This window comes from Cylas formicarius, unplaced genomic scaffold, assembly GCF_029955315.1.
Source record: "Cylas formicarius isolate icCylForm1 unplaced genomic scaffold, icCylForm1.1 PGA_scaffold_4__25_contigs__length_36172078, whole genome shotgun sequence".
Classification (NCBI taxonomy): Eukaryota; Metazoa; Arthropoda; class Insecta; order Coleoptera; family Brentidae; genus Cylas; species Cylas formicarius.
Window position 1 is genome coordinate 24337397 of NW_026844334.1, and position 25123 is coordinate 24362519.

Sequence of the window (25123 nt, forward strand, 5' to 3'; positions counted from 1 at the left end):
CGCTGTAGTTTTTCCCTTTTAAATGGTTATTAAACGAAAATGGAAGTGATTTCATCTCTTTTAGGGGTGATTTTCTGAACACTTTTTTTCTGCGCTTTCGAAGCTAGCGAACCTTAAGCTTCTCTGTATGTCACAACAGCTGACATCAAGCGAAATTGGAAAGTTTCAAGCTTTGAAACTTTCATTTATTTTAAAGTCTAGTTTGTGGCTAGATTTCTACGCTGAAGTTATAACCGTGAGATTCGCGAACGTACAAAAGAAATTTATAAAATTCATCCAGATTACTCCAAATAGCCTTCTAAAGAACGACATAAAATATGTTGAAGTCTAAAACGGCGCCACGTAATAAATTGATTTCACTTAATCGCGTTTCTCCATAAAAATAGATTAATTCACTTGGCGGCGGAGTAAATCATTCAAGCGTTTCTTTTTGTTATAAGCATTCAGTATTTGCTGCCTCTAAAAGGTACGCAATTTGTTACACCCGTCATTCAGAAATGTATGACCTCCTTCAATTAACAACACGGGAGAGTTGCCAAGCGGCTGTGTAAGCTTTTCGCGGTTCTTTCGTGCCATAGCAAATCGCAAAAAATTTAATGGTTATTTATTTTCCGATCGATCAATTTGCGATTCGGTTCACTCAGCGAGCTTATTCGGCCAGAAGCAAAGAAATCAGTGCATTTCGTACTCGAGGCAGTTTTACGGAAGACTTCAAAGCCGATGTTTGGGAACGCCGCGACTTCAAGTAGGTAGAAAGTTTGAGAACTGTGTAGTTGTTTATACGGTTTTCGCAATTAAAATGTTCATACCAATAAAATTAAGATGACACACAAATTCTATATTACCTCATAAACTCGCTACCTCATAACATATCTAATGTATATGACATTATTTCATATTCCCGTTTTTGGTTTTTGAGTTTGCCACTATTAAATATACAAATCTAGATAACTACATTTATATTTAATTCGTATGTTAAAATGCAGCATAACCTTTACTCATATCCAGTTTAGTATCACATAATTTTTTTAGTGTCACTTGTAATAGAATTTTTCGCACGATAGAACGATGTTACTTACTTACTGCATCTCTTCCGTATTCAGGAAGTCGTTTTTAGTGGTTATCAAAATAAATATAGGTGATTAATTTAATTGTTGTCCTAGGATCGTCAGAAGACCATACCATACGCTAAAAATAACGGAAATAATTGCAGTAGTCGCCTACTTTCAATAGATGTCATTTTTGATATTTTTAAGATATTTTTAAGGTAATATTTAATCACAATAAGGAAGAATATACTAAATTTTATAGTGCAAAAAACATTGTCAGCATTATGAACGCAACGGACAGCCCAAAATATTAAATAAATACAATAAAGAAAGTGTGATTCCATTTGATAACACTACCACCAAATAACACCAAGCAAAACTGTGTGTCTAATCAGAAAGATGAATCTAGATAATGCTATGGGTGGCAATGACGGACAAGCAAAAAGCTAACTCTCCCGACTGTATGTTGTTCTTTGTAAATTAGTGCGAAAGACGTGTGTTCTCTCCTAATCATTCCATTTAATCAGATCACTAATAAAAAAAATCGCACTTGATAATAAAAATAGAAACCATTTTTGTATTGGTTTCAACGAAATAAAGTTTTTTCTTTTGAATTGTGCAGTATTAAAACTTATAATTGTACGAAAAAGAACATTTCCGGTCAAACAAACACGAGCATAGGGGCATCTATTAGATCGGAATGCGTTTATTTTAGCGCCGATCCAGTGCTGTTTTATGCATTAATTCAATGTCAAATTTTGGTAGCGATATATCAAGAGCAACAATGAGGGCACCAGCCCCTTCATTAGAATTCAGACAGTGATTTTAGTTCGACATTTAGAACCCATTTCTTTAATAAGACTGCAGAGGCGTGTTCTGTTAGACAACATAATAGTTTAATCAACAGTAAGTGTGTCTCCTTCACACTAATCAATTTTAAATTTACCACCTTCTATTTAATTGCCAGATGTATAGTGCTCTCCGTACCGTAGAGTTTTCTGCATTAAAAAATTTGGTTTCACATAGTTCAAAACGTTTTGCTTTTCTCGTAATATTTTTTGTATGAAACGAGTAAAAATAAAATTGTATTTTAGGTTTATATTAATTTCTGATGCGGATTTCTTGTGTAGAATTGTAAATTCTCATATACGAGTAATTAAGGAACTTTTGTTAAAGCACTCGCCCTAACGTTTTTTATATCTTCGCATCGAGAGAGCATCCTTTCTTAAATAGCTGTATATAATAATCTGCCAGAGAATTTTCAGCAGAGCTTAATAAATTATCAATATTGGTAGGGTTTTAAAGCTAGAAAACATTTTTGAAACATTAACTGAGAAATAACCGACACTAGGTTTGAGTTCAGTGATCCAAAAGTAATTGAAAATGTGGCAATAAACATGGATCCGGAAATATTTGGTTAAATTGTTCCATGTAAAGTTTTTGTTAGCTATGTCTTATAAAAAATATCAAAGCCCATGAATGTAAAAATTACTCTCAGACATTACAAAGAGGCAGAATCCATTCTATACTTTTTTTTAAATTATCCATGGATAGCTCAAAGAATTTAATTATAAATGAAATGAAAAACTGGGATTCGTCAGTTTTACATTTGTATCATCATAAGTTAAGCGTTTCAAGATTAAGACGAAAAACCTCCATATTTTATAACCTTTAATGGACCTTAAAGTTATTAGGGGTTTTGCGTTTAATCCTACATCCCGTTACAGATGGTGTTAGGCAAAACTTCGTTGACACTATCCCCAAACAAATTATGCGGGACGGACGTAATGTTCGACATGACCTAATGGCGAAAGTTTTGCTGAACGATACCTTCTGGGTGAAAATGCTTTCCGAACTTTGTAAACTCGAAACTTTTTGCTCAGGTTATTAAATTACGCTTCTTTGCGTCTTTTTTCTACTCTCCAACAAGAAAAAAGGAAACGTCAAAGGTAATATGATCTTAAACTGTTTCAAATAAAATATTTGAATTTTGGTAGTTTAATTCAAAAACTAAAAAATTAAACCTTCTGTAAATTATGCTAATAATAAATAAAAATAAATGTTTTTACCATACGAGGTGCGTTCAAAAAGTAAGGCGACTTTTATACTGGGCGGGCTACGTACATTCGATTTTCGATATTTTTTTTGTTTTGTTATGTTGGTCAAAAAAATGGAAAAATTTGCACAAAATGTTGTGTAAAAAATAGAATACAGTGCTGCAAAATACTTGAAATGTTGACAACGGCATATGGTGAATCTGAGTAGAAAAATGTTTGTAGGTGGTACAAGCTGTTCCAAGATGGCCGATGACAAAGTTAGCTCTGGCCGCCCGAGCATGTCAATTACTGATTAAAGCGTTGAAGAAGTGAAACAAATAATGTTGAAAAATCGTCGAATCACTATTGGGGAAGTGGCTGAAACGTGTGCAGCAAAATTCGTTCCGAAACTGCTTAATTTTTAACAAAAGGGCCGTCGAAGGAGCATCGTTCAAGAGCTGTTAAACGACATCAGTGATGATCCTGATATGCTCAAAAAGGTCATAAGGAAAAAGCACATCAAGTTCGATAAAATGTCGAGGTTTTGCCTGATTGATTATCGTAGCGTAGTACATCAAGAGTTCTTACCACAAGGTCGTTCAGTCAATAAGTTATCCGCCGTTTGCTGCAAGCAACACGAAGAAAACGTCCGGAATTGTGGGGGAACAATTCATGGATTTTGCATCACGATAATGCACCTGCTCACTCATCGTTGCTTATCTCTAACTTATTGGCCAAAAACAAAACCACGATCATGCCTCAGCCACCATATTCACCGGATATGGCCCTCTGCAACTTTTTCCTGTTCGCAAAACTCAAGAAACTCATGAAAGGAAGGAGGTTTGGAACGATTGAGGAAATAAAGAAAAAATCGCTGGAAGAACTCTAGGCTATACCAGAAAGTGCTTGCCAGAAGTGCTATGAGGATTGGAAAAAACGTCGGCACAAGTGTATTATATCTGGGGGGACTACTTTGAAGGGGACAACATTAGTTTTGGTGAACAAATAAATACTTTCTGATAAACCTTAGAAGTCACCTTATTTTTTGAACACACCTCGTATTACGTTTAGGAATTATAATAATAATATATGTATAATGTATATGTATATTTTACAGGTTAGGTCAAGAAATCAGATATTCCGCACTTCTCCGAATTAAAAATTGTATAACAAAACTGTATATCGAAAATTTCTACAAGAAAACATAAATAATACCATTAACAAAAAAAAAATCGCGGTCATACCGAATTGATCGATCCAACATGAACTCCTCGTTCGCAAATTACCTCAAAATAAAAATATAACCGTAAAATATGAACGAAACAAGGAAAAATACTTCGATCGTCCACCAGCGATTGGCCCAGTATCAATTAAGCGGGAAAAGCATGATTTCCCATTAACCCAAATGAGTTTTGTTATGTGTGCCATTTCGTTATCTGTTATTTTATATAAGGGCAATAATTTTATAGTTCGCGCGAAAGTTTCCGGAAGCCATAAACGCTGAAATAGTTGGAGACAAGTAATCGTCGTTAATGTCGAGTGCAGCAACTTTTTCAGAACCGAACATTAAGATTTACAATAAACGTCACATATTAGTACGATTTTTCTCTCGGAGTTTTAATTACATTATTTTAGATATTATTCCGCAAATGCTCTTGCATTAATAGCATTCTTAAATATTTCCTCTTTGTATTATAGCTTATTTGCCCTCAACTAATTTAATTATTTAAAAATACTAAGCTTATAAACAAACTATTTGCAATTTACAGTTGCGTTAAAAAGTAGTTCAAACAGCTACCAGATTTTTTTAGCGAAATCAAATAATGTGGCAAATACTTTTCTGTACCCGCATATAATAGATATTGAGCAGATTTGTTATCAAAACAAACACACTGCCCTAAATTTTGGGACAAAAATATCAATTTGCCAAATACAATAAGATCCATAATTTTATGCTAACGATTGACACGATATGGTATTAAAGCTATAATTTTTAAAAAGTTTAAGATATATATAATATGGATGCATGACTTTAATGCAAATTATATAATCAATTTTAATTCGAGTTAAACAGATTATTTTGTCCACGATATATGACCATCTCTTTCATTTTTCTTTTTTTTTTAATTCTAATTTGTTATTCATAATTAAAGATTAGGCGGTTCCGAATATTATAGTTATTTTTCATACTTCTCTGCTTAGCTACAAATCACTACTCCCTACTCTAAATATCCCAATTATGCACCAATCACGCGTTAAGGCGTTAGTTTTGTTAAACAATCTTGTGAGTGGCTTCGGGAGTTTCCGGCACTTTAGTGGCGGGTCGAGAGCAAATGCGGTGTTTTGACATTTAAAACACTGATGGTATTTTTACTTTTGTCGGTTCTGATAGTTCCGTCGCACATCAGTTAGTGAATATATTTGTGCTGTTTCCAAAAAATTTACCCGAAAACGGATCCCCGTAGAAAAACAAAATATGCAACCCGTCTATAAACTTCTTCAAGCACTGGTTTATAAAACCCTTGCTGTGCTCGTGCCAAACCCAGCTCGTGACTAGGGTTTTGATGATGACGAAAATAAAATTTTGATTTTATACCTTTGATTGTACGATGAACAAAATTTTTATTCGTTATAGTTCGTATGAAAACCCATATTTCAATTAAAGTTTTTTTAAAAAGGAAATTTGCGTACTCAAATTACCCACTTTTACCCAGTAGAAATTACTTATCTATGTATACCTTGCTTACTACGCCATTTAGAAAACAGTCTAAGTAACAGCAATCGGGATATAGGTCAGTTTTGGTTAAATAAACTGTAACCATGAATAAAATCGTGAAAGTTTATTATCAGACTCCAAAAAAATTTGAAAAAGTGCAGTTTCGCATTTCGGTTGTGGTTAGTAACCTAGTTCGCGACTATCAGAGATCCTTGGGCCGAGACGCATATAAAATAAGCCATAAAATATACTCGTAAAGCGGTATGACCAAGTAGCAAAGGAAATTCGTCCTGTAAAATGGAATTTTAATCAAACAAGTCGTAAGTTTAAGTGGGATTAACAAATAAAATAAATTTTTATTTCATTTATTATTTCGTTTCAGAGAGCAGAATTAAATTAACGATATAGAGGCAAAAATCTCCACACAAGAAGTAAAAGAAGGATAATTCTTTTCCAAGCTACAAATACACATTTTTATATAAAAGTGAAAATAATTTTAAAAAATATATATTTATTATATTCAATAAGGCGATATAAAATTGTGATTCAATTTTTAGACTGGTATCTTATCTAAATACATCATATGGCTTAGCAAAATGGCACCGTATGATGTTGATGTTTGGATTACCCAGCTATTAAAACTTAAAAAGTCAGACATAATAGACGCTTTAATTAATTTTCGGTTGCCGAGCACGGTTAATAGTGGTGATTTGAAGAGATATGTGAAAGATCTGAGTGATTTAAAGTCTGCTAAATGCCCTAATTGCAAAGAAGATCTCCATAACCTCACTGTTTTGCCAGAAAAACAGGGAGGCGAAGACGTATCGCGAAACTCGTCACTGGAGGTAATATATTTAAATAAACATATTACTGAAAAATATGCTGTTATATCTAATCAATTACATTAAATTATAATACCATTGGCATCAACGTTAAAGATTTAGCATTTGCCTTGGTGAAGAACATCAGGGAACAGGCGTTCCTTTGATTAGAAAGACATTCAAACCTAAATCTTCAGTTCACTGGTTCAATGGCGGTCTCAGAGTCACGCTAGATAAATTATCAAAAATTCGTAGTATAGCGGAAATTCCAGATGACTTTTTAATCTATAAAAAATACAAAACGGAGTATCAAAATGAAATAAAAAATACAAGAAAACTAGCTTATACAAACTATTTACAGTTATCCAAAAATAAGAGCAAAGAATCTTGGCAATAAATTAACACCGCGAGGTGTAGCATAGGTAAATAAAATTTTACGAAAGGTTTATCCCCTGACGGAAATATTGGAAATTTTGGATCAAACTCTCGCTAGGCCATCTGAGTGGATACATAACTTGATTAAACCTAAATGCTCATTCCATTTTTCCCTGGTTTCTTCACTTGAGATCGAGCAGGTCATAATGTCTTTGAATAGTTCAAAAGCTTATTGTGTATTGTTTGAACAGTAGAATTATTAAAGAATGCTGCAATGTAATAGTTTTACCATTAAGTGACATAATAAATAGGTATTTCCTCACTGGAATATATCCGGAGGTTTTTAAAGTGTCCAAAGTGGTGCCAATCTATAAGAAAGGTGAAATGTCTGATCCTAATAATTACCGACCAGTATCAATTATCCCAATAGTTTCCAAAGTTTTAGAAAAAATTATGTATTCTCAACTATCTTATTATTTTGAGTCAAATAATTTAATAAATCGAAACCAGTTTGGATTTAGAAAGGGGCGCTCCACCACCACGCTCCATTACGTATAGTCTCTGGAATAGTTGAGGGCTTTGGGGGGATGAGCATAGCACTTTAACGCTGTGTGACCTCTCCAAGGCGTTTGGTTTGGAACCCAATGCGCTAGAGGTAATTCTTATCTCCCTAATAAAAAGCAAGCAGTTTTTTGCAGTAATAAAATGTCAAGTTTACGAAATGTAATGCACGGAGTTCCACAGGGTTCCATTATGGGTTCATTATCGTTTTTAGTTTATTTATTGATCTCTTTGTCGATCCTGACCCTGTGACTGCAGATGACTCAACATTTAAAACATCAAACACAAATGTAGAAATTCTTAAAATGGAAACACAGTCGGCAAAAGAACATGCCAATATGTGATTTAGAGCGAAAAGATCTGCGAAGTTGTTGGGTGTGGTACTGGATGATAGGCTTCGAACTAGTAGTTTAAATATATTAAACGTATGAAAAATTCTTTTGACCTAAGTTTATACAACTTAATTCCAAATCAAGTCACAAACTTGCTATTTAAAAATTTTAAAACCAAAATAAAATCTTTTTTTTTGAACATTATTTTTACTCTGCAGAGAAATACAAACAGAAGATCAAAGATATTACCTGGTTACCCGATTCTTGATGGTGGCCACTTTTTGGTTGTGTTCGGTATCTTTATTTTTTTCTTCATATTTATTCCTGTTTGTTTTTATATGTTATCTTTTGCGTTGTTATACCTATTATTATTGTAGACTTTATATAATCGTATGTGTATGCATATATATGCATATAATTGTATATTTTTTTCTCTTTTGTACTTAGACGTGCTGTAAACATACTATGTATTGTAATTCAGTCAAATAAAAATCTATCTATCTATCTATCTATCACGAAGCAACAAGAAGGGAAAGGACAACCTCCATTTCCAAAACAACCAAACCAGGTTTCATTAAGCTAGGTCGCTACTGGAAAGAATTCGAAAAGTACGCAGCATGCAGCACAGAACTAGGAAGAAACTAAGAAGACCAGGGATATATCAAGAAAGATTTAACGAGACATAGAAAAGAAAAATGAGTTACCAGTTGTTATGTTAAAAGGACGCGGATATATTTGTTTTTTTTTTCGTGATTTTTCTTTTGTCTACGGCTTTGATCACTTAGGGAACAAGAGATACTAATCTATGCTAATGATTTAATAATAAACTCCTCAGTGCACACACCAAGACAACACCCGTATATAGGTATATTGGATACACACGTGGACCTATGCGCAGCACGCATTGGAAAAGCAACATAAAATCCATTGGTCGAACACACTAATTTTATACAAATAACAACACTGACACTTTCGATAAATTGGTGGAACTGACAAGGATTATGGAAACCATTACTTGCAGACACCTATATATTTAAGCTGGTAGACGTTCGGTACAACTTGGTCATTGTTCGTTGAGTCAAATCAAAAATAAAGGCAATAGAAGTCTATATAAGTAGTTTAAGAAAGCTGTCACAATTCTACAAATTTGGCTTTTCCCTTTTAATTCTTTCCACATATAAAACATGCTGTCTTCAAGTTTGTTTACGTCGTCTGCAGCTTGCTATTCATTTCGTCAACAATTGTGCAGGTCTCCTTCGGATATGATGTCCTTGGGAAAACACATATTAGAAAGACCTTTAAATATTTTCCTTCTCGCCATTCCACCATTCTTTTGCCCGCGGCTTTTAAAACTCGAATAATATAGTGGAGAAATATTCCGGTTTCTCCCCTATTTTATATTTTGAGAATTACAGAAGTAAATATGTTAATTTTATTTAAGGACAACAACTTCTCCGAGACACAAAGTGTTGCGGCACACGATAAAACCTGAGTTATGCGATAACAATTTCCCTGAAAATGCTGACGCCGCCATTCTCACGGAAACTTCTTACCCATTGTTTTCTTATCTCGAGCTGTAATGCGAATACGATTTGCTACGTAATTCGTGCTCGGCGGTAAGTTTGTTAGAGATGGCTGTGTTTCACGCTCTAAATAGACCCTTTCCCTTACAATTAATGGTTATGAAATGTTAAGATATTTTAATAAGAATAATTATTGTTTTCTATAAAACGAACATTTTCCCCATAATCGTCGCAAATATTTTTTACTCAAACCGAATTGTGAATTGGTAACTACATAGAGGATGGCATTATTCGTTTTTGAAAATATTTGGTTCAAAGAAAAAAATAAAACCGAACGAAAGAGCGACACAAAATCAACAGGGCTTAGGTTTTCGTTTGTTTTGCCGAAAACTAAATTAAAACTTTGCTCTGTAGCCTGAGGTTGCAGAAATACAAAATAAATCCTGCCGATAAAGGCAGAAATCAATAAAATATATGGCAAGAAATTTACCGAAAAGATTAGCGAGGCGTAACACAAAGTTTAGAGCGTGGGCGTATTCAAAAGCAATTACGTTTGCAAAATATTTTCACATGGAAAATTTCACGGCCAAAAATTTCGCAGAAATTTTAGTTATTTAGCACACATTTTTAAAATATTATTTTCACAGGCTGGCTATAAAACGACTTTTAATAATTTACCTTTTGTAATAATAAATTGCTTTAATCATTTGTAGTAAAAGTTGCTGCTGATTTCTGGTACTCCATATTTTTTTACTTGGTCCACTCAATTTCAGTATTATCTACAAGTTTTTCGTCTCATTGACCCATATGGAAACGCGTGGTTTGATACTGCTGAGTTTGAATACTTTGAACTTAAATTACTGATTACATTACTTTGACATCATATTTCTTTCTACGAACTAGCAAGGATAATGAACTATAATTTAAAATTTCTGACTGATGTCCTTTGAGTGAAATCAGGTGAAGATGACAGACATAACGTTAATCCTATGCTGGTATCAAACACAAACTTGAAACTGTTTCTTTGCCATTCCATTGTTTGATTATTTATTGTCTTAACAGTGAACGATGTCTGGATGTGGCTATTAAACCCTACTGTTGCTCGTTATATGATATAATACTGTCTATGATTGCTGAAATGAAACTCAATTTTTCCATTAGTACTTTTGATGTTAAAAGGATCTGCCACTTTTCCTATTCGTTATTTTCTTCATATTATCATTTTTACATTGCCGCAAACTTGAAATATACAACAGTAAGGTCATTATTAATATTTACCAACTTCTTGGCTCTGTATTGTTATGACTAGCAAATCTCAGAAAATCTCCAGATAATGAGAGTGGAATTTCAAAAAGGCAATCAAATAAATTAACGGGCCTTAAAAAAGTAAGTTAAAAGTGGTTTATTGAGTGGTTAGTATACTTATTCACGTATGTATTATAACTAATGAAAAGAAAAGAGAAATAAAACAAGGTAGCAAAGCACGGAATTTCTTAAAAATATTCAATAATAAAGTTTTACGCAAGTGAGTGGAAATAGTATATTATGTAACAAGATTAGTCACGAACGCAGCGGGGCGAGTGGCTGGAAAAGAAGTTTATCAACGCTTTGAAAACTATACTGTTTCTACGACCATTAGTTAATGGGTACATCTTTGCAAAACAGCACGAATACTAGGCGACATACACGTAACTGTCAGAGTTCACAGAAGTCAAAATCTATGAAATCTCCAGAAAACATGTGATCACTCCCAAACCCGCGACTAAAATACCGGAAACGTCCGACCCTGAGTAACGAAGCTAAAATCTGAGAGATATATTTTTCACGTTTGATCCGTGCACCATTGGGTATTTTATACTACAAATCGTATAAAAAAGATTTTTCATAAATTCCATGGAGGAGTAAACAGTCCCTTAAATCTAAATTTAAATAATGAACATGCATGCGGAAGGTGACTTTTGTAGAAGGATAGTATCAACATTGAGAATAATAGAATACCTATCAATTTTTTTTGGACAAAATAATTTTCGTGAAGTGTGACTGACTTATTTATGTAGTGAAGAGACAACATTGCTATTGTCAATAATAGATGTGCAAACATTACGGGAAAATAATATTTTTTATAATTTTTTACAATTACGATTTTTTTTTTGAATACTTGTTAATGAAAATATAATTTAATGAGATATCATGAATAGGAATGTACAAGGTAGCCAGATACACTGCAAACTTTACAATTTTTTTTACTAAAATGAGTATATTTGAATTTTCATTGAAATTCACCTAATAAATGTACAAATAAGAACTTTTAAAATTTTATTTGAGTAATTTATGTTTTTTTTTACTTTTTTTACTATTATAAAATAACACATACGATTATATAATGACTTACCCTACAGTACTTCTAATGATTACGGACATAGTGGTAATGCCTAACCCGCTTCCACATAAAATAAAGATTTCCACTAATTCTCTGCGACGTTTAAAATATTGAGCGACCATCAAAGTTGAACAGTCTCTGGTTATCCCTGCCCCAATGCCGATAACTGTACCATAACTGAAATGAAAAAAATAATTATCTAAAAAAATAATTCTAAAAATGAGTTCAACTTTAAAAATTATATTTATATTCAATCGCAGGTATTCTCAAACTTACATAGTTTTACTATTTCTATATAAAGGCTATATTATTAGAATGCATGTCGTACTCACATTTAATTACCTGCGAAGAAATTCCCGCAATTTTTTCATAAAATTTTACGATCGTGATTTTTCCCAACACGAATAAATCTGAAAACCAACTGTTTTCTTCGGGAATTATTTTTCGCATTATTTTTCTCTGGAATCTTGATCGGAATCGACAACCATATTTGTTGGTTAATATGTGACAGTACGTCTTATTTCTCACATCTTTTGAAGTACCGCGTTTAGGAGCAGCTACTGATACAACTGATAATAGATTTTTAGAAAATTGCTTAGTTAATTTGAACTAGAATATTCTAGTCAAAAAGAAAACTAATTTATTTCAACCTATTGATTGTCACCTTATATATGGAAAATGTTATTCTGAAAATATTAATTAGGGTTTCAGAAGTTTTCACAGCCTACTGTAATACTAAATACAAATCTTCCAAATTTCTGCTACTTAGAACTTTGATGAATCGAACTTGCTGACGTTTCTCCAATAATCTTGTTGGCTTTTTCAGAGCTTAAATGGAAAAACTAAGTTGCGGTTAAACTCTGACAAAGCCTACAAGAAGATTTGTACATAGTATCTTTTACTTTGTGAGACAAGGACTCTTAATCCTTAAAAACCTGCAAATTTAATAAAAAATTGGAGACGATAAATCCTAAAAAAGCTAATCGAAATTGATGGTAACTAAGGAAAAAAGAATGTGCCAACACAGACTGAAATTTAATTACGCTAAAAAATTACGTCGAACAAAACGAATTCCAAATCGATAATAGGATTCCTATCGCAGACAACCCTCGAGGCGCAAAACAATTCTGATAATAAATTTAAAAATGATACCGATTTTCAGCTGCTTTTGTTAGAGCACAGTTGTCAGCGTTTTCACGAGAATTCTACTGCATAAGGCCTATATTGATGAAACTAGGTATTTAATATATGACATTCGGGGATTCGAAAAGTCATTGACCAAATGTCTGTAAATGTGAAGCCAATGTAAATAAATACGCGGTATACATAAACCTAAGCATTTAGCTAAGGATGACTATGTAACACGTAAGTAATTACAGACGATGTGATCCATACGTTGGCAACGTCCGGTCACCTTTGGATATAATATCATTTATTAAATGGCTTGAGCTAATACTATCTACTAAAAATATTTAATTATTGTATTAACATTTTTTTTTAACATTTAGCAAAATTAAAACTCACAATCAAAAAAACATTTCAGAACAATAAACTGAGAAGAGTCTAGTCTGCCTATCTAGGCCAAAGTATCAAACTTTCAGAGTTGTATTTAGAATTGCAAAATATAAATTGTGGACCACTAAACCCGTTATTTTATTGTTGTAAGTATTTAGTTGAGATGCCAAGAACAGATCGGAAAGCTATCAATTCAACAATTTTCAATACGAATTTTCACTCTTGACATCAACATTGAGAACTTGTAATGCATGGGTAACTATAAATTGCAAATATAAAGAACAATTTTTGTATACTATGAAACTGTCTTTCAAATTTTATACCTACAACTAAACCCAACACAAAAATGGAATGTATCATTTCAGGTTTTCGTAATTTTTTCACGTCGAAGTTCGGTGAAGAGAAAATAAGTACATAATTATCTAAGCGAACAACTATAGCAACTTTAAAATTTACCTAAAAAACAACTGATGGAATTGAGTGGCGAAACTGGAAAAAAGACAGCCCAATGCTGTTACGAGTCCCCCCATGACTGCAGTAACCCGAATGGACTTTCGTCTACAAAACGCAATTGTTATGGGGGAAACAAACAGGGCGACCCCTGCTGACATTGCTCCGAGCCAAGCTGGAAAAAAAGCCGATTAAATGTGCAATTAGACAAACAATATACATATAACAAAATCTTTGCTTCATGTTTTTATCAACCCTATGTATATGTGCATAACAGAGTATAAACACATACTGAATGAAAAAACCACCAAGGCAGAAATTTCAAACAAGTTCGAAAGGTAAGTTACAATTAGAATTCCCAAAATATGTGCAAAATCTCTAATATTTTTTTATTTTTATTTTACGAAAAATTTTGATAGTTAAAGTCACATGATAACTTTGAAACTGCCGAAGAGCACTTTTTTGAGAAATCGTTGGTAGTAAAGTAGATACTTTCAGATTTTTGCATCAGCAAAGTCGAACCACAATGCATGTTCCAACATATTGGTAAACGAAGGAATTGTTGTAATGGGATTGAAAATTTACCTTTTATTTTATATGAATTTTTAATAAATAGAATAAGACTGATTTGATCGATTGATTTCGCATTATATTAGTTTTGGTAAGATATTTATTTATATTTAGACAAGAAGTTCTGCAAAGTTTTGCTTTGCTGTAGGCTCGATAGCCACGCATAAATTCAAAATTTGTGTTGTGATTACTACGCACTAGAAAATATAGCACTTGTAGAGCATGGATATATTATAGTAGTATATTTTCTAGTTCTACAATATCAGTATATTGAAACCTAAAGCATAAACATATCTGTACGTGAGTTTACCTGCTGAATCCTTGATCTGCCATCCGAACATACGTATAATTTCCAAATAAAACAATCCCGCAGATATCACGAAGCCATGACTAAGAAGGTGCACAAGGAAGGCGGCGGTGACCACCACCCATCCCCATCCACCCTCGGGATAATAATGTTGTTTGAGTGTAAGAAGTTGTCGCAAATCTGCGACCAGCCGGGCAGCTCGAGATGCTGCCGGATCTTCAGCACCAGATCCCTAAGCAAAAAACTCAATAATAATGTTCTCATATTTTTCTGTGGAACAAACCCCATAGTAACTTCCAAGGCCCGAATCATGGTGCGATAATTGAGGCAAGCTTCTTGAGCGGGACAAGCAATTTCTCCGCGGCTGGTCTTCACAAGACAATTCGTCGTCGGTAACCGCCATCTATTAAAATCATCCGTGCCCGCTTAGAATTAGCTGATGAAATCAGAAGATGCGACATCCTTCTCGACCATAAGTCTACCTAGTGGAATTGTTGACTTGGAAACGAAAATCTAATCCACACGCGATGTTGCTCTGCAACTAAACACGTAGATTTAAAAAAGTTAGTAAGTTACTGAAAAAAGAAAATTTCACTGATTAAAAATAAACAAGTCAAGTTCAAGTTAGTCTATGCCCTTTGAGGGATAAGAGTACTAATGTACTAAATTGGCTAAGATAAATTTAAATCACCATTAAAATAATAATCATTTTAACTATGTACAATAATTTCTTTCTTGGAACTTTAAGACCCTGCATCTCAGAAACGAAACTCTTGCGGACCTATGTTTTAAAGTTTTTTTTTCTTAAAAATACTTTGAACACATTAAAAAACATCCTGGATACTCCTATTATTAAAGATAACATACCTATATTGGCATAGTAAAGAAATTGCAATAGTCGGACCTGCATACAAAAGGTTAAGTCTAATTTTATTGCGATCATGCAATGAATGAATATTTCTGAAACGAACTTTAGTAACATACGGAATGCTGATCGAATAGAATTAAAAAAAAACTACACCAACAACCTTTTGCAGTCTTTAACTTAAAACGCGTTAGGAGTTTATAAGACTAACTTAATTTTTTTATAATTTTAGTTGTTACGCGATAGTGGAATAATGTGTATTGTCGAATGTGTACATGAAAATATTCATAAACTAAAGAACGAAAGCAGTTTATGTCAAATTCAACCACTTTAAGATCATATTGAGTTTCTATATACGTCGAAATATCTCTATAAACCGAACTGCGGAGCAATCTTTAGAATTTCTATCAAACCAAATGAAGTAAATCGTTCGCAACTTGTCCTTTTATGGTCCATATTATTTCGCCTTAAATTTATCGACCGAATCGCCGACAATAAACTGATATTTATTTCAAACAATATACTCGGTTATAAAAGATTATGTCAACTACTTCTCGAAAAAGCTTTTCACAAATTGGACCATTAATTCATTTTATTTCTCTCATATTTTGTAGGTGCGTAATCAATTTTTGGTTCGGAAAAAAATTAACGACTGAGACCGAAGATGAAGTTTTCCATAACATACCAACAAATTGACTATGCAGCATAACGTTCGATAAATTATGTACTTAAAATTCTAACAACTTCCGATTAATTACGTTGAGTTTAGGAAGGCCGATAAATCACGCCGGTCAGACGCAAGAAGAAAATTTATCCCAAATAAGTATCTTCTCTAGGACACTCGGGACCAGCTTTATCCAGTTAGAATTAATTAAAAAACAATACGTATGAAGTAAGTTTCATGTTTTTCAAATTAATCGAAATTGAGTTAAGAATACAAATGAAATAAAATGATAAAGTACTGGTATAATACGGTTTAGCTATATCTTTTGGTTTCAGTTATCATATTTAACTAAACCGAAATGGATTTGAAAACCAACCTATGTTTGTTTCGTAGGTTAGGATTGGTGGTAAGAATGACTAAAAGAAATGTTGGTGCCACTATGAAGAATCTAAAATAATAAAAAATCAGACATCATTATTCTTCAATTTTACTAATGCATAATAAAGATATTCCGTATAATAAAGATATGCCGAGACATGTAGAGTCACTATTAATTGGAAGGGTCGTTATGAAAATATTAAACATATGCTCAGGAGGAAGTGTTAAATGTTAAAAAAATTGAGACAGTTTCAAATGATATATAGGTATACTCGGACAATAAATAGTGCGTTCCTCTTCTTGTATATATATGATGGCTATCTGCTTTGACTGAAACTGGCTCGCATTTTACTCTGTACCTGCTTATATATTGTTTGAGGGGGACGTAGCTAAATGAGGGGCATAAATACAGTCTCAGATGACTGATTCCCATATTGGTGATAGGTCGCGGTTAAGATTGTTAAGGTTGTTTATATATTTCTATAGACTCTCGGATTTTCCGTTGGTAGAAGAATTGATTACATGCAAGAATATTAGTTTTATCGAATAACATTTTATTTCCGGTTTCGTGATTGTATTCGGCCAGAGCTGATGAGTTTATTTGTCTTAGTCGTAAGACTCTTTCGCGTTCTTTGAGCCTAGTTCTTTGCCGCATATACATGGAATGCTGTAATCTGGCATCTCAAATAGAATTTTGTCTTTGACGGACCGAAGATGTTGGGAGAATTTTGGACAAGTGGTAAATCTGGTTTTGACATTATACTTCTTTAGAACTGTGATGTTTTGAATGTAAGGACCACAATGGGAAGTGTAGGGTTGCTTTTGACCTCTGCTATTGGAAGGTTGTGGTGAAGTGTATTTTTTGATGGAACGCTTAATATCCTTAATGTGGAAATTATTAGAGAGAAGAGCTGTTTTAATTTTGAGTTAAGTGACTCGGGCTGAGATAGTTTTATGGCTCTGTAAACAAGAAACTTGATAACCGATGATTTTTGGGCCGGATGGTGATGTGACCATGCATTAAGGTATGTGTGCGAAGCTTCTCTGTAAACACAATGACCCAATGTTAGGTCTGATTTTCTATTGAGAAGAATATCTAAGAATGGAAGGTTATTATTAGTTTCCAAGTCAATGGTAAAACGTATGTGAGGGTGTATAGAGTTTAAATGTTTAAGAAAATCTGCTAGGGTTTCTTGACCATGAGGCCAAATAATAACATCGACGTAGCGTTTCCATAATTTTGGTTTTTGATGAAAGGTGTCTTCTCAAAGGCTTCCATAAATATATAAATATATATGACTAGTGATAGTGGAGAACCTATAGGTTTTCCCGACATTTGTTCAAAAATTCAATTAAGGTGAGAAGGTTTGGTTCCAGATTCTCGAACTTTAATATATCTAAAATGATGTTGAGAGTTTCAGGAATAGGAGAAACTAACTAGAATATCTTGTGTATCTGTGTGTGTGTAATGCTTTTTAATTGTTCAATGAAGTGAAAGGAATTAAGTACGAAACTGTCAGAAAGGGGTTTTAATAGTTTTAATATTTTGCTAGAGAATGTGTTGGAGAACTAATGGTGCTGACATTAGGTCGAGGAGGTAATCCTGGTTTGTGGATCTTTGGGAGTCCGTAGGGACGAGGAATTTTAGAGTCATGGGGGGTAAAGATTTTTTCAAGGAGTCTGATAATGAAGAAGCGTTAATAACAGATTTAAGGTTACGATCCATAGATGACGTAGAATCTTGTTGACAATATGATCCATGTGTAAGAATATATTGAACCTTTTCCTGATATTCAGGGCAAAAACCGACACAGGAGGAACCTAGAAGTTTTGTAAAAAGTATTACAGTAGCCTGTGGAAGTTTCTTTGAAAAAAAAATTAAGGTTCTAACTTGTTGAATCATATTGTCTCAGTATCCAATGGGGTTCATATGGAGCCAAATGGATTAACAGGGGGTTCTAAAATCTCTCCGATGTATCCGTCACGTGCTAAATGAAATTCCTGAATTAGAACTACGACCTCATACAATAGCAGAGCCGATTCCGTAGCTGACGGTTTCGACAATGTTGCATTGAGCGTATCGTTCGCCAGGGTGTTTGTACCCTCTTCTCCGGTAATCATCGCTTTCCCCAATTTTAGTGTGCCTGGGCAAACTAAAGATAAAATGATTTCGTAGTGCCTGCAAAAATCGATCTTGACTTTTCGTTGTCACCATGTTTCGTCCAGGTCTTCTTTACTTTCTACCAGATTGTATCACATTAAAGCGGAAAAGCCACGTGAACTTGCGGAACGCCTGTTTCCACAAGTGCCATCGCGGCGGCACATTCTTCAGGTGAAAAATTTCCAGCACACGTTAGGCCTTTTTGCTTTTTTACTTTCAAACAATCTTGATAAGATTATTTTTTGTTGATAAGGATCAAACTTAATAATACAAGTATATATCATCATGAACTGATAGAGATAATAAAAAATCTAACTTTCCTTGTCAGGAATAACATTAATATCTAAATTTTTCTTTAAACTTAGTTAGTTTTGGTTAGTTAGTTAGCTAATGGGTTCTTTTATAGGTAACTTAATCATGTATATAATTATAGAAATATAAAATAGAAAATATAACACCAAGCCAAATGTGGCGCAAATCGTAATCTTTAATATTGAAAGAAAAATGTATAAATAACAGCACCTCTAGTTCCATAAAAACAAAGAAACTACTCAAACGCCCTGCTAAGGTCGTAATAGATCCCAGCAATTGTTCAATATTGCTACTTTTTTTAAATAACTAAGATCGTTCGGGTTCGTTAAAGGCGAGGGTGAATTAGAAGAACTTACTCCGAGTGGAACTTAACGAACTGAAAATTTATTTCGTCTAAAATAACAATTAAAGTCAATAAGAACTAAAACTATATATGTACACACTATGCAAGCACTACTAATAAGATCATCCAAATACCGCACTCTGCATCTTCCTCTTGACTACTAACTGCTTTCTGTGGAGCAGTTTTTTTCACTTTTATAGAACGCAATGGCTTATAGCGATGATGGTCGAATGTTTCCGTCGTCTCTCGATTGATGGGCACTAGTTACCGCGTTCTCGATTTTTTCTACACGCAGATAGGGCCGAACGGATCGCTCGTTTCCTCGTAGTGGAAAAGTGCGCGTTGCCATGTTACCATTTCATGAGAACAGCAATTTTTTTGCATCAAGTTTTACCTATATTGCGTAGGTAGATAAAGGTTTACATTTTTGCCTTTCCCTGTTCTTATTTTAAGAATAAATAGATATGTACGTAAATATTCACAAAGTCATTTTGGTACCGACCAATTCCACTGACCAATAAATTAACACGGTATAAATAATCTATATCTATATCTTTCCACCACCCTATATTTAATTTAACTGATGGGTTTTCTGTTCTCGTTTCGAAATAGATTACTAGTAAATCGCGGGTATTTACTCCCGGGATAATCTCGCCTCGTCCACTTAAGCTTTACTTGTTTTTCTCGGTTTCGACCAACAAAAATAGTTAAATGTTCCCAACTCCAGTTGCAATTTGCTCGGCTTTTGCTTACTTATAAATCCATTAATTACAGTCTTACAATAAAATAGTGCATTTTGGGAGATTTGGTTCGGCACTCAAAGAAAATGCAACCCTGACGCCGCTTCCTACTTTTGCCAACGCTCTGTGATTATATGAAATTACGAAACATTTTCGAAAACGTTAAGAAGGGAAAAAGCAAGAAACCGAAATGAGTCTTCAATAAAGTTTTAACGTTTGACTTTCGCTGCATTCCCACTTGTTATCTCCTATACTGGGCTTTAAAGCTTCCTCGTCTGGACTACGAAAAACATTTATGTGAAATTTAAGAACTTAGTCCGTACGAAATTTATTGAATTATCAGAGAATTCGTAACGTCTGGGCAACTTTGACAAACATGTGGCGAAAGTTACTTTTAGTTTCGATTGTAACGTCAAAATAGATTATGGTGCATTCGACGAAGATGAGTTTGGATCAACAACTTCTTTTGCCGTCGAACAACGAACAGATGAAAACACAAACGTTGCTATTATCATTTTTGCTTATAGAATCAAAATATGACTCACGGCTGAAAATGAATTGATACAGAATTATTACTATAGTTATTTATGGCGAATCAAAAAGTTATAGAGAAATATTGACCACATAATAATAATATACTGGTTAAATTAAAATTATTAACCTAAAATTGAATGCACTCGACGTTGTAGTGGAGACCTTAAACTTTTTAGTAAGTGAATGAGGTGACTTTTCTGACATTTTCCTTTTTAATTCACTTCAATAATTTTGACTTTGCAGCAAATATTATTATTTGAAAGGAAAGTTTTAGCTTCGAATTTAAAATTTATGAATTCAATGAAAACGAAGTAAAAAACCGACATTTACACAATTATCTTCAACAATTGCAATATGCTATTTAAAACATTTTGATAGAATTTGACTAGGCAATTCAGAAATGACACTTGACACTTAACAACAGTCCAATTAAAACGTCTAAAAGCCTTACCACTCTATGTACAAAATGTAATTTGGTTCAACCCGTGCCGACCGACTTCCTAGATGAACCACTAAGAAAAAATAATTTAAATAAAGATTTCCAGTAAAGAAAATTTTATTGATAAATCGGCAATGTTTGTGCCGATGAAACTAGCATATTATACTTTAACTTGTTGGTTTAATTTCAGATTATAAGTTATTAATAATTGTTTTTATCAAGAGTTACAACCATTTCTACCACTTTATAAATGCTTAAATTCAACACAATTCGGAGACTTCGAACATAATAATCCATGCAAAAACAGCAAATATCGACTCCGATTTTCGCATTGTTTTTCATGGCCATTTTCATCTAACAAACAACAATGGTTTGCAAAATCAAAATTCAACAAAATTCATTTCAAATCTGACATATAAAATGTTTCCTTTTACATTTTGAATTGTATAATAACGTTTGTTATTTAAATGGTCGATTTTAATCTCGATCTAATTTAGATGTGCCCATTATGAAAAGCCGAACCCAGTCCATACGATGAACTATATTAACCAACGCAGGCAACTTTCGAGAAGCTCGAATTTCATTTACATATCTATAAAGTAACACGTCGAGTTCAATTTAAAATTATCTCCATTAAAATCGCCGATTAAACATCTAGTAAAAACCAGTGGTTAATAACCTTAAAAAAGTTTTCTAATTGATCGATGTTAAAATTCACCGTTATCGTTTAAAGTTCGTGGGCTTTGTCATTACGAACATTTTGGTTTAAGATTCAATTTTTCAGTCATTGCTTTTCGTATCTTCGCCATTAAAAGCCGAAAACTATCTTCGCGGGGCTATCTATCAGCTTCTCTTGTAGGTCAAATAAGTTTGTTTACGAGTCATTAACATTTCTAATTCAATTGTTCGAACCCAAAAATTTTACCTTCACCAATAAGACATCATGGAACTAGAAAATTTACGAGTAGTTCATAAGAAATCAAAATTTTTGGAAAATTGCCATCAGTGTTGAAAATTTTGTGTGAAATAATTTCAAATTATTGTTTTCATTTTTTAGATTCCAGTAGCAATCTAATGCCTGTGTTCATTCAAATTAAATAAGGCAAAAATGCGTATTTGCAATTGCATTAAAGGAGGCATCTAAAAAATGAATAATAGTATACCATGCAATCATTGCAACGAGTCTTTAGTAACTAGTTTGTTTTGGCACGATCGTAGGGAGTGTTTAATAAACGCATATTCACAGATTCGATGCAATGAAATGTTAACCTTAAAATGGAATGAAAACGCAACTGTTCCTTATATTTCAAATTACACTACTGTCGCTGTGTGTCATGAAGTAGGGAGTATAAAAAATATTGAAGTCCATATATTTAAAGATAAATAACGTGGGTTGATAAATAAAAGCCTGGAAGGATTTTACTAAAACTTCAAAGCGTCAAGAACGAGAAACAAATTTTTCCGTTCTATGGTACTGACATACAATAAATTCATGTAAACTCTTTGCACTATTTAATCAACTCCATGTTTGTAAACAGTACTCAGATGACATACTTTCGAAACGTTTTTTAAATCTAGATCGCCTTTCGTTAATTTTCAAAGACAAAAGTTCTTGAACCGGAATTTAGTGTTAACTTAAAACATTATCCAGAAAAGTATTTTTTTTTAGTTTGATCATAGAAATGAGAATTTATGGGGTAATTAGATTAAATTATTTACTGCAACAAAAAAAATAATTTATAGATAAATTTTAGAAATGGATATGACATTTAGCTGATATATTGTAGGTCCCCTCTCAACGACAAATTGTATTATATAAAAAATATAATATTTCCTTATTATATTACTAATTAATCACCAGTGAGAACAAACAATACAAGATATAAAAAATCACAGTTAAAACAGAATCGAACTTTTGTAACTTTCTTAACCGCATATTACATATCAGGTATGAAAATATTTGCTTTAATTGAACTGAACGCGATCTTACCTCACCTCAGATCAAAAACAATCTGAGAAAGTTACAACGTAAAGTTGAAATAGTCATCTTCATCTTCATCTTCAAACTTCTTATATCGTTAAATAGTTATCGAACAATTTGTATTAAAACACGGCAAAAGAAGATGGAAGAAGTGAATACTGGAAATGTCACAAATACACGAAAACGCATAGAAGCGTTTTTGTTTTGTATGGAACACCCAAAAATGAAGCACTTTCTAAACATTCGTACTCTCTAGAACAATAAAACTAAACAAATTTCTGCTTTTGCCATAAAACTGGACTCTCAGCAGTTCCAATATTGAAAACAGTAGCGGAAAGAGTGTCGCGTAAAGTGAAATAACTAGGTTCCTGGATCGATCCCACGCTTTCTCGGAACAATTGCATCGAATAGATATGTAAACCGCTCTCCCGTATTTTCTAATTTTAAAAATCTATATAAATGATAATCCTCGGTAAAAGTCGGTCACCGACCTTCATTGTAGCAAATGGGCTACGATATTAAACGCTTCGGACTCATCTTTCCGTTAATAATACCGAAGAAATCATTAGAGTAATTTTCGGAATTCCATCTATGCGGTCTTGTTTGTATTCCACGCTTTGTTGGACTTGATATATTGACGGCTCATTCTTCTCCTGTATGTATTTATCCTCGAGGCAACTCGCGTTCACGATCCGGCGATATCCTTTGAATTTTACACTTGTCTTGCCCGACAAAGGCACCGTAAACTAACTGAAATAGTTGAAGCAACGCTAATTGTATAGCAAGTAGACACGCGGATAAAATCTAAAGCTAATACCAATTCGTAAGATGCAGGTTGCAACTGAATATTTCACGAATGCTTGAGAATTCTGATACGTGCCGATAACAGTGAAAATTTTTCAATATTGCGTATTACTAATAGAAGGGGACGAGGAATGTAATTTGGTACTTGTACTTCAAAAATGTAAATGAATAAATAACAAAAAATTATATGTTTTAATCCTTAAAAAATGCGTTCTATTCTTGGGGTTGCTTAACATTATTAATAATTATTCTTATAATAGCGCTAAATGACAAAGGTAATGTAGATAAAAAATATGTTGTGCCAAACACAGCAACGTCAGAGAAAATATAAGATAACCATCACCATTTTTTGCCTTCCGATTACTTCATGGCTTAAATTCTTCAACTAATTTGGACTCAAATAATAACATGATTTTTTTTCCATAGTAACATTTAGTGATACTAGTTGGAAAATTGCTAATATTGTAATATTTATTTTTTAACCTGAAACTGTGACAGTAGTGTAATTTGAAATATAAGAAACAGTTATATTGTCATTGTAATTTAATAATTTTACTTAGTCCGTCCTATATATTAATAACTTATTTCGTCTTAATAAAATTTTATTGCTGACTGTTATTGTCTTCAATTGCATATCCCGAAGAAGTTTATAGCTGCTGAAAAAGTTGTTTATTAAGATCCCATGCTTAGCACATTCTTTTGGGGGAATATTCTTTTTTCCCTGTTCTATTATGCAGGGCGTGTGCAGTGTCACTTTAAGACATCTGCTTCATTAAACCCTGCGAGAGGCTTCTTCGGGAAGTCCTGACACTTTAGTCACGGGACAAGTCACTCTGTGAATGTATTCCTGTTTTTTTGTAAACTCAAAAACTAATTGTCATAGACATTCGATTATTAAACATTCGTTCCGCTAGTCTCAAAACAAACTCGTGGCTAAAGTTGCGTTTATTATACTTTTTGCACATTTTAATTTATCACATAATACACATATGCATTATAAAATATAAGAAGTTATGGTCATAAAATTTTTATTTTTTATAATAACATAAAATGTAGACAAACCATGCATAAAGTACATTACTATAAAATACAAATACAAATATAATACAAATACAATGCAAACTGCACCACATATATTTGAACAGCAAAGGATCACGAAATACCTACTCAGATATCCGCAGTTACAAGTAGGACTGTAATTAAAACTATAACCCACGTTCAAATTTTACGGTGAGTAACTAATTTTTTTATATCAATCCAAATTATA

The 25123-nt window shown here is 33.2% G+C and overlaps 1 protein-coding gene across 2 annotated transcripts in view; it reads right to left on the reverse strand.

Annotated features, from left to right (window-relative positions):
- LOC132700671 (monocarboxylate transporter 2-like) overlaps nucleotides 1–25123 on the reverse strand; it is a 49339-nt gene that overhangs the window by 18544 nt on the left and 5672 nt on the right. For both annotated transcript variants that reach the window (XM_060668151.1, XM_060668152.1), the window contains exons 2-5: nucleotides 14919–15176; nucleotides 14639–14867; nucleotides 13765–13933; nucleotides 11806–11970 (exon numbers count right to left, since the gene is read on the reverse strand). In XM_060668151.1, coding sequence (XP_060524134.1) covers nucleotides 11806–11970; nucleotides 13765–13933; nucleotides 14639–14867; nucleotides 14919–15038 — 683 coding nt within the window. In that variant the 5' untranslated portion in view covers nucleotides 15039–15176. The remainder of the gene's footprint in view (nucleotides 1–11805; nucleotides 11971–13764; nucleotides 13934–14638; nucleotides 14868–14918; nucleotides 15177–25123) is intronic.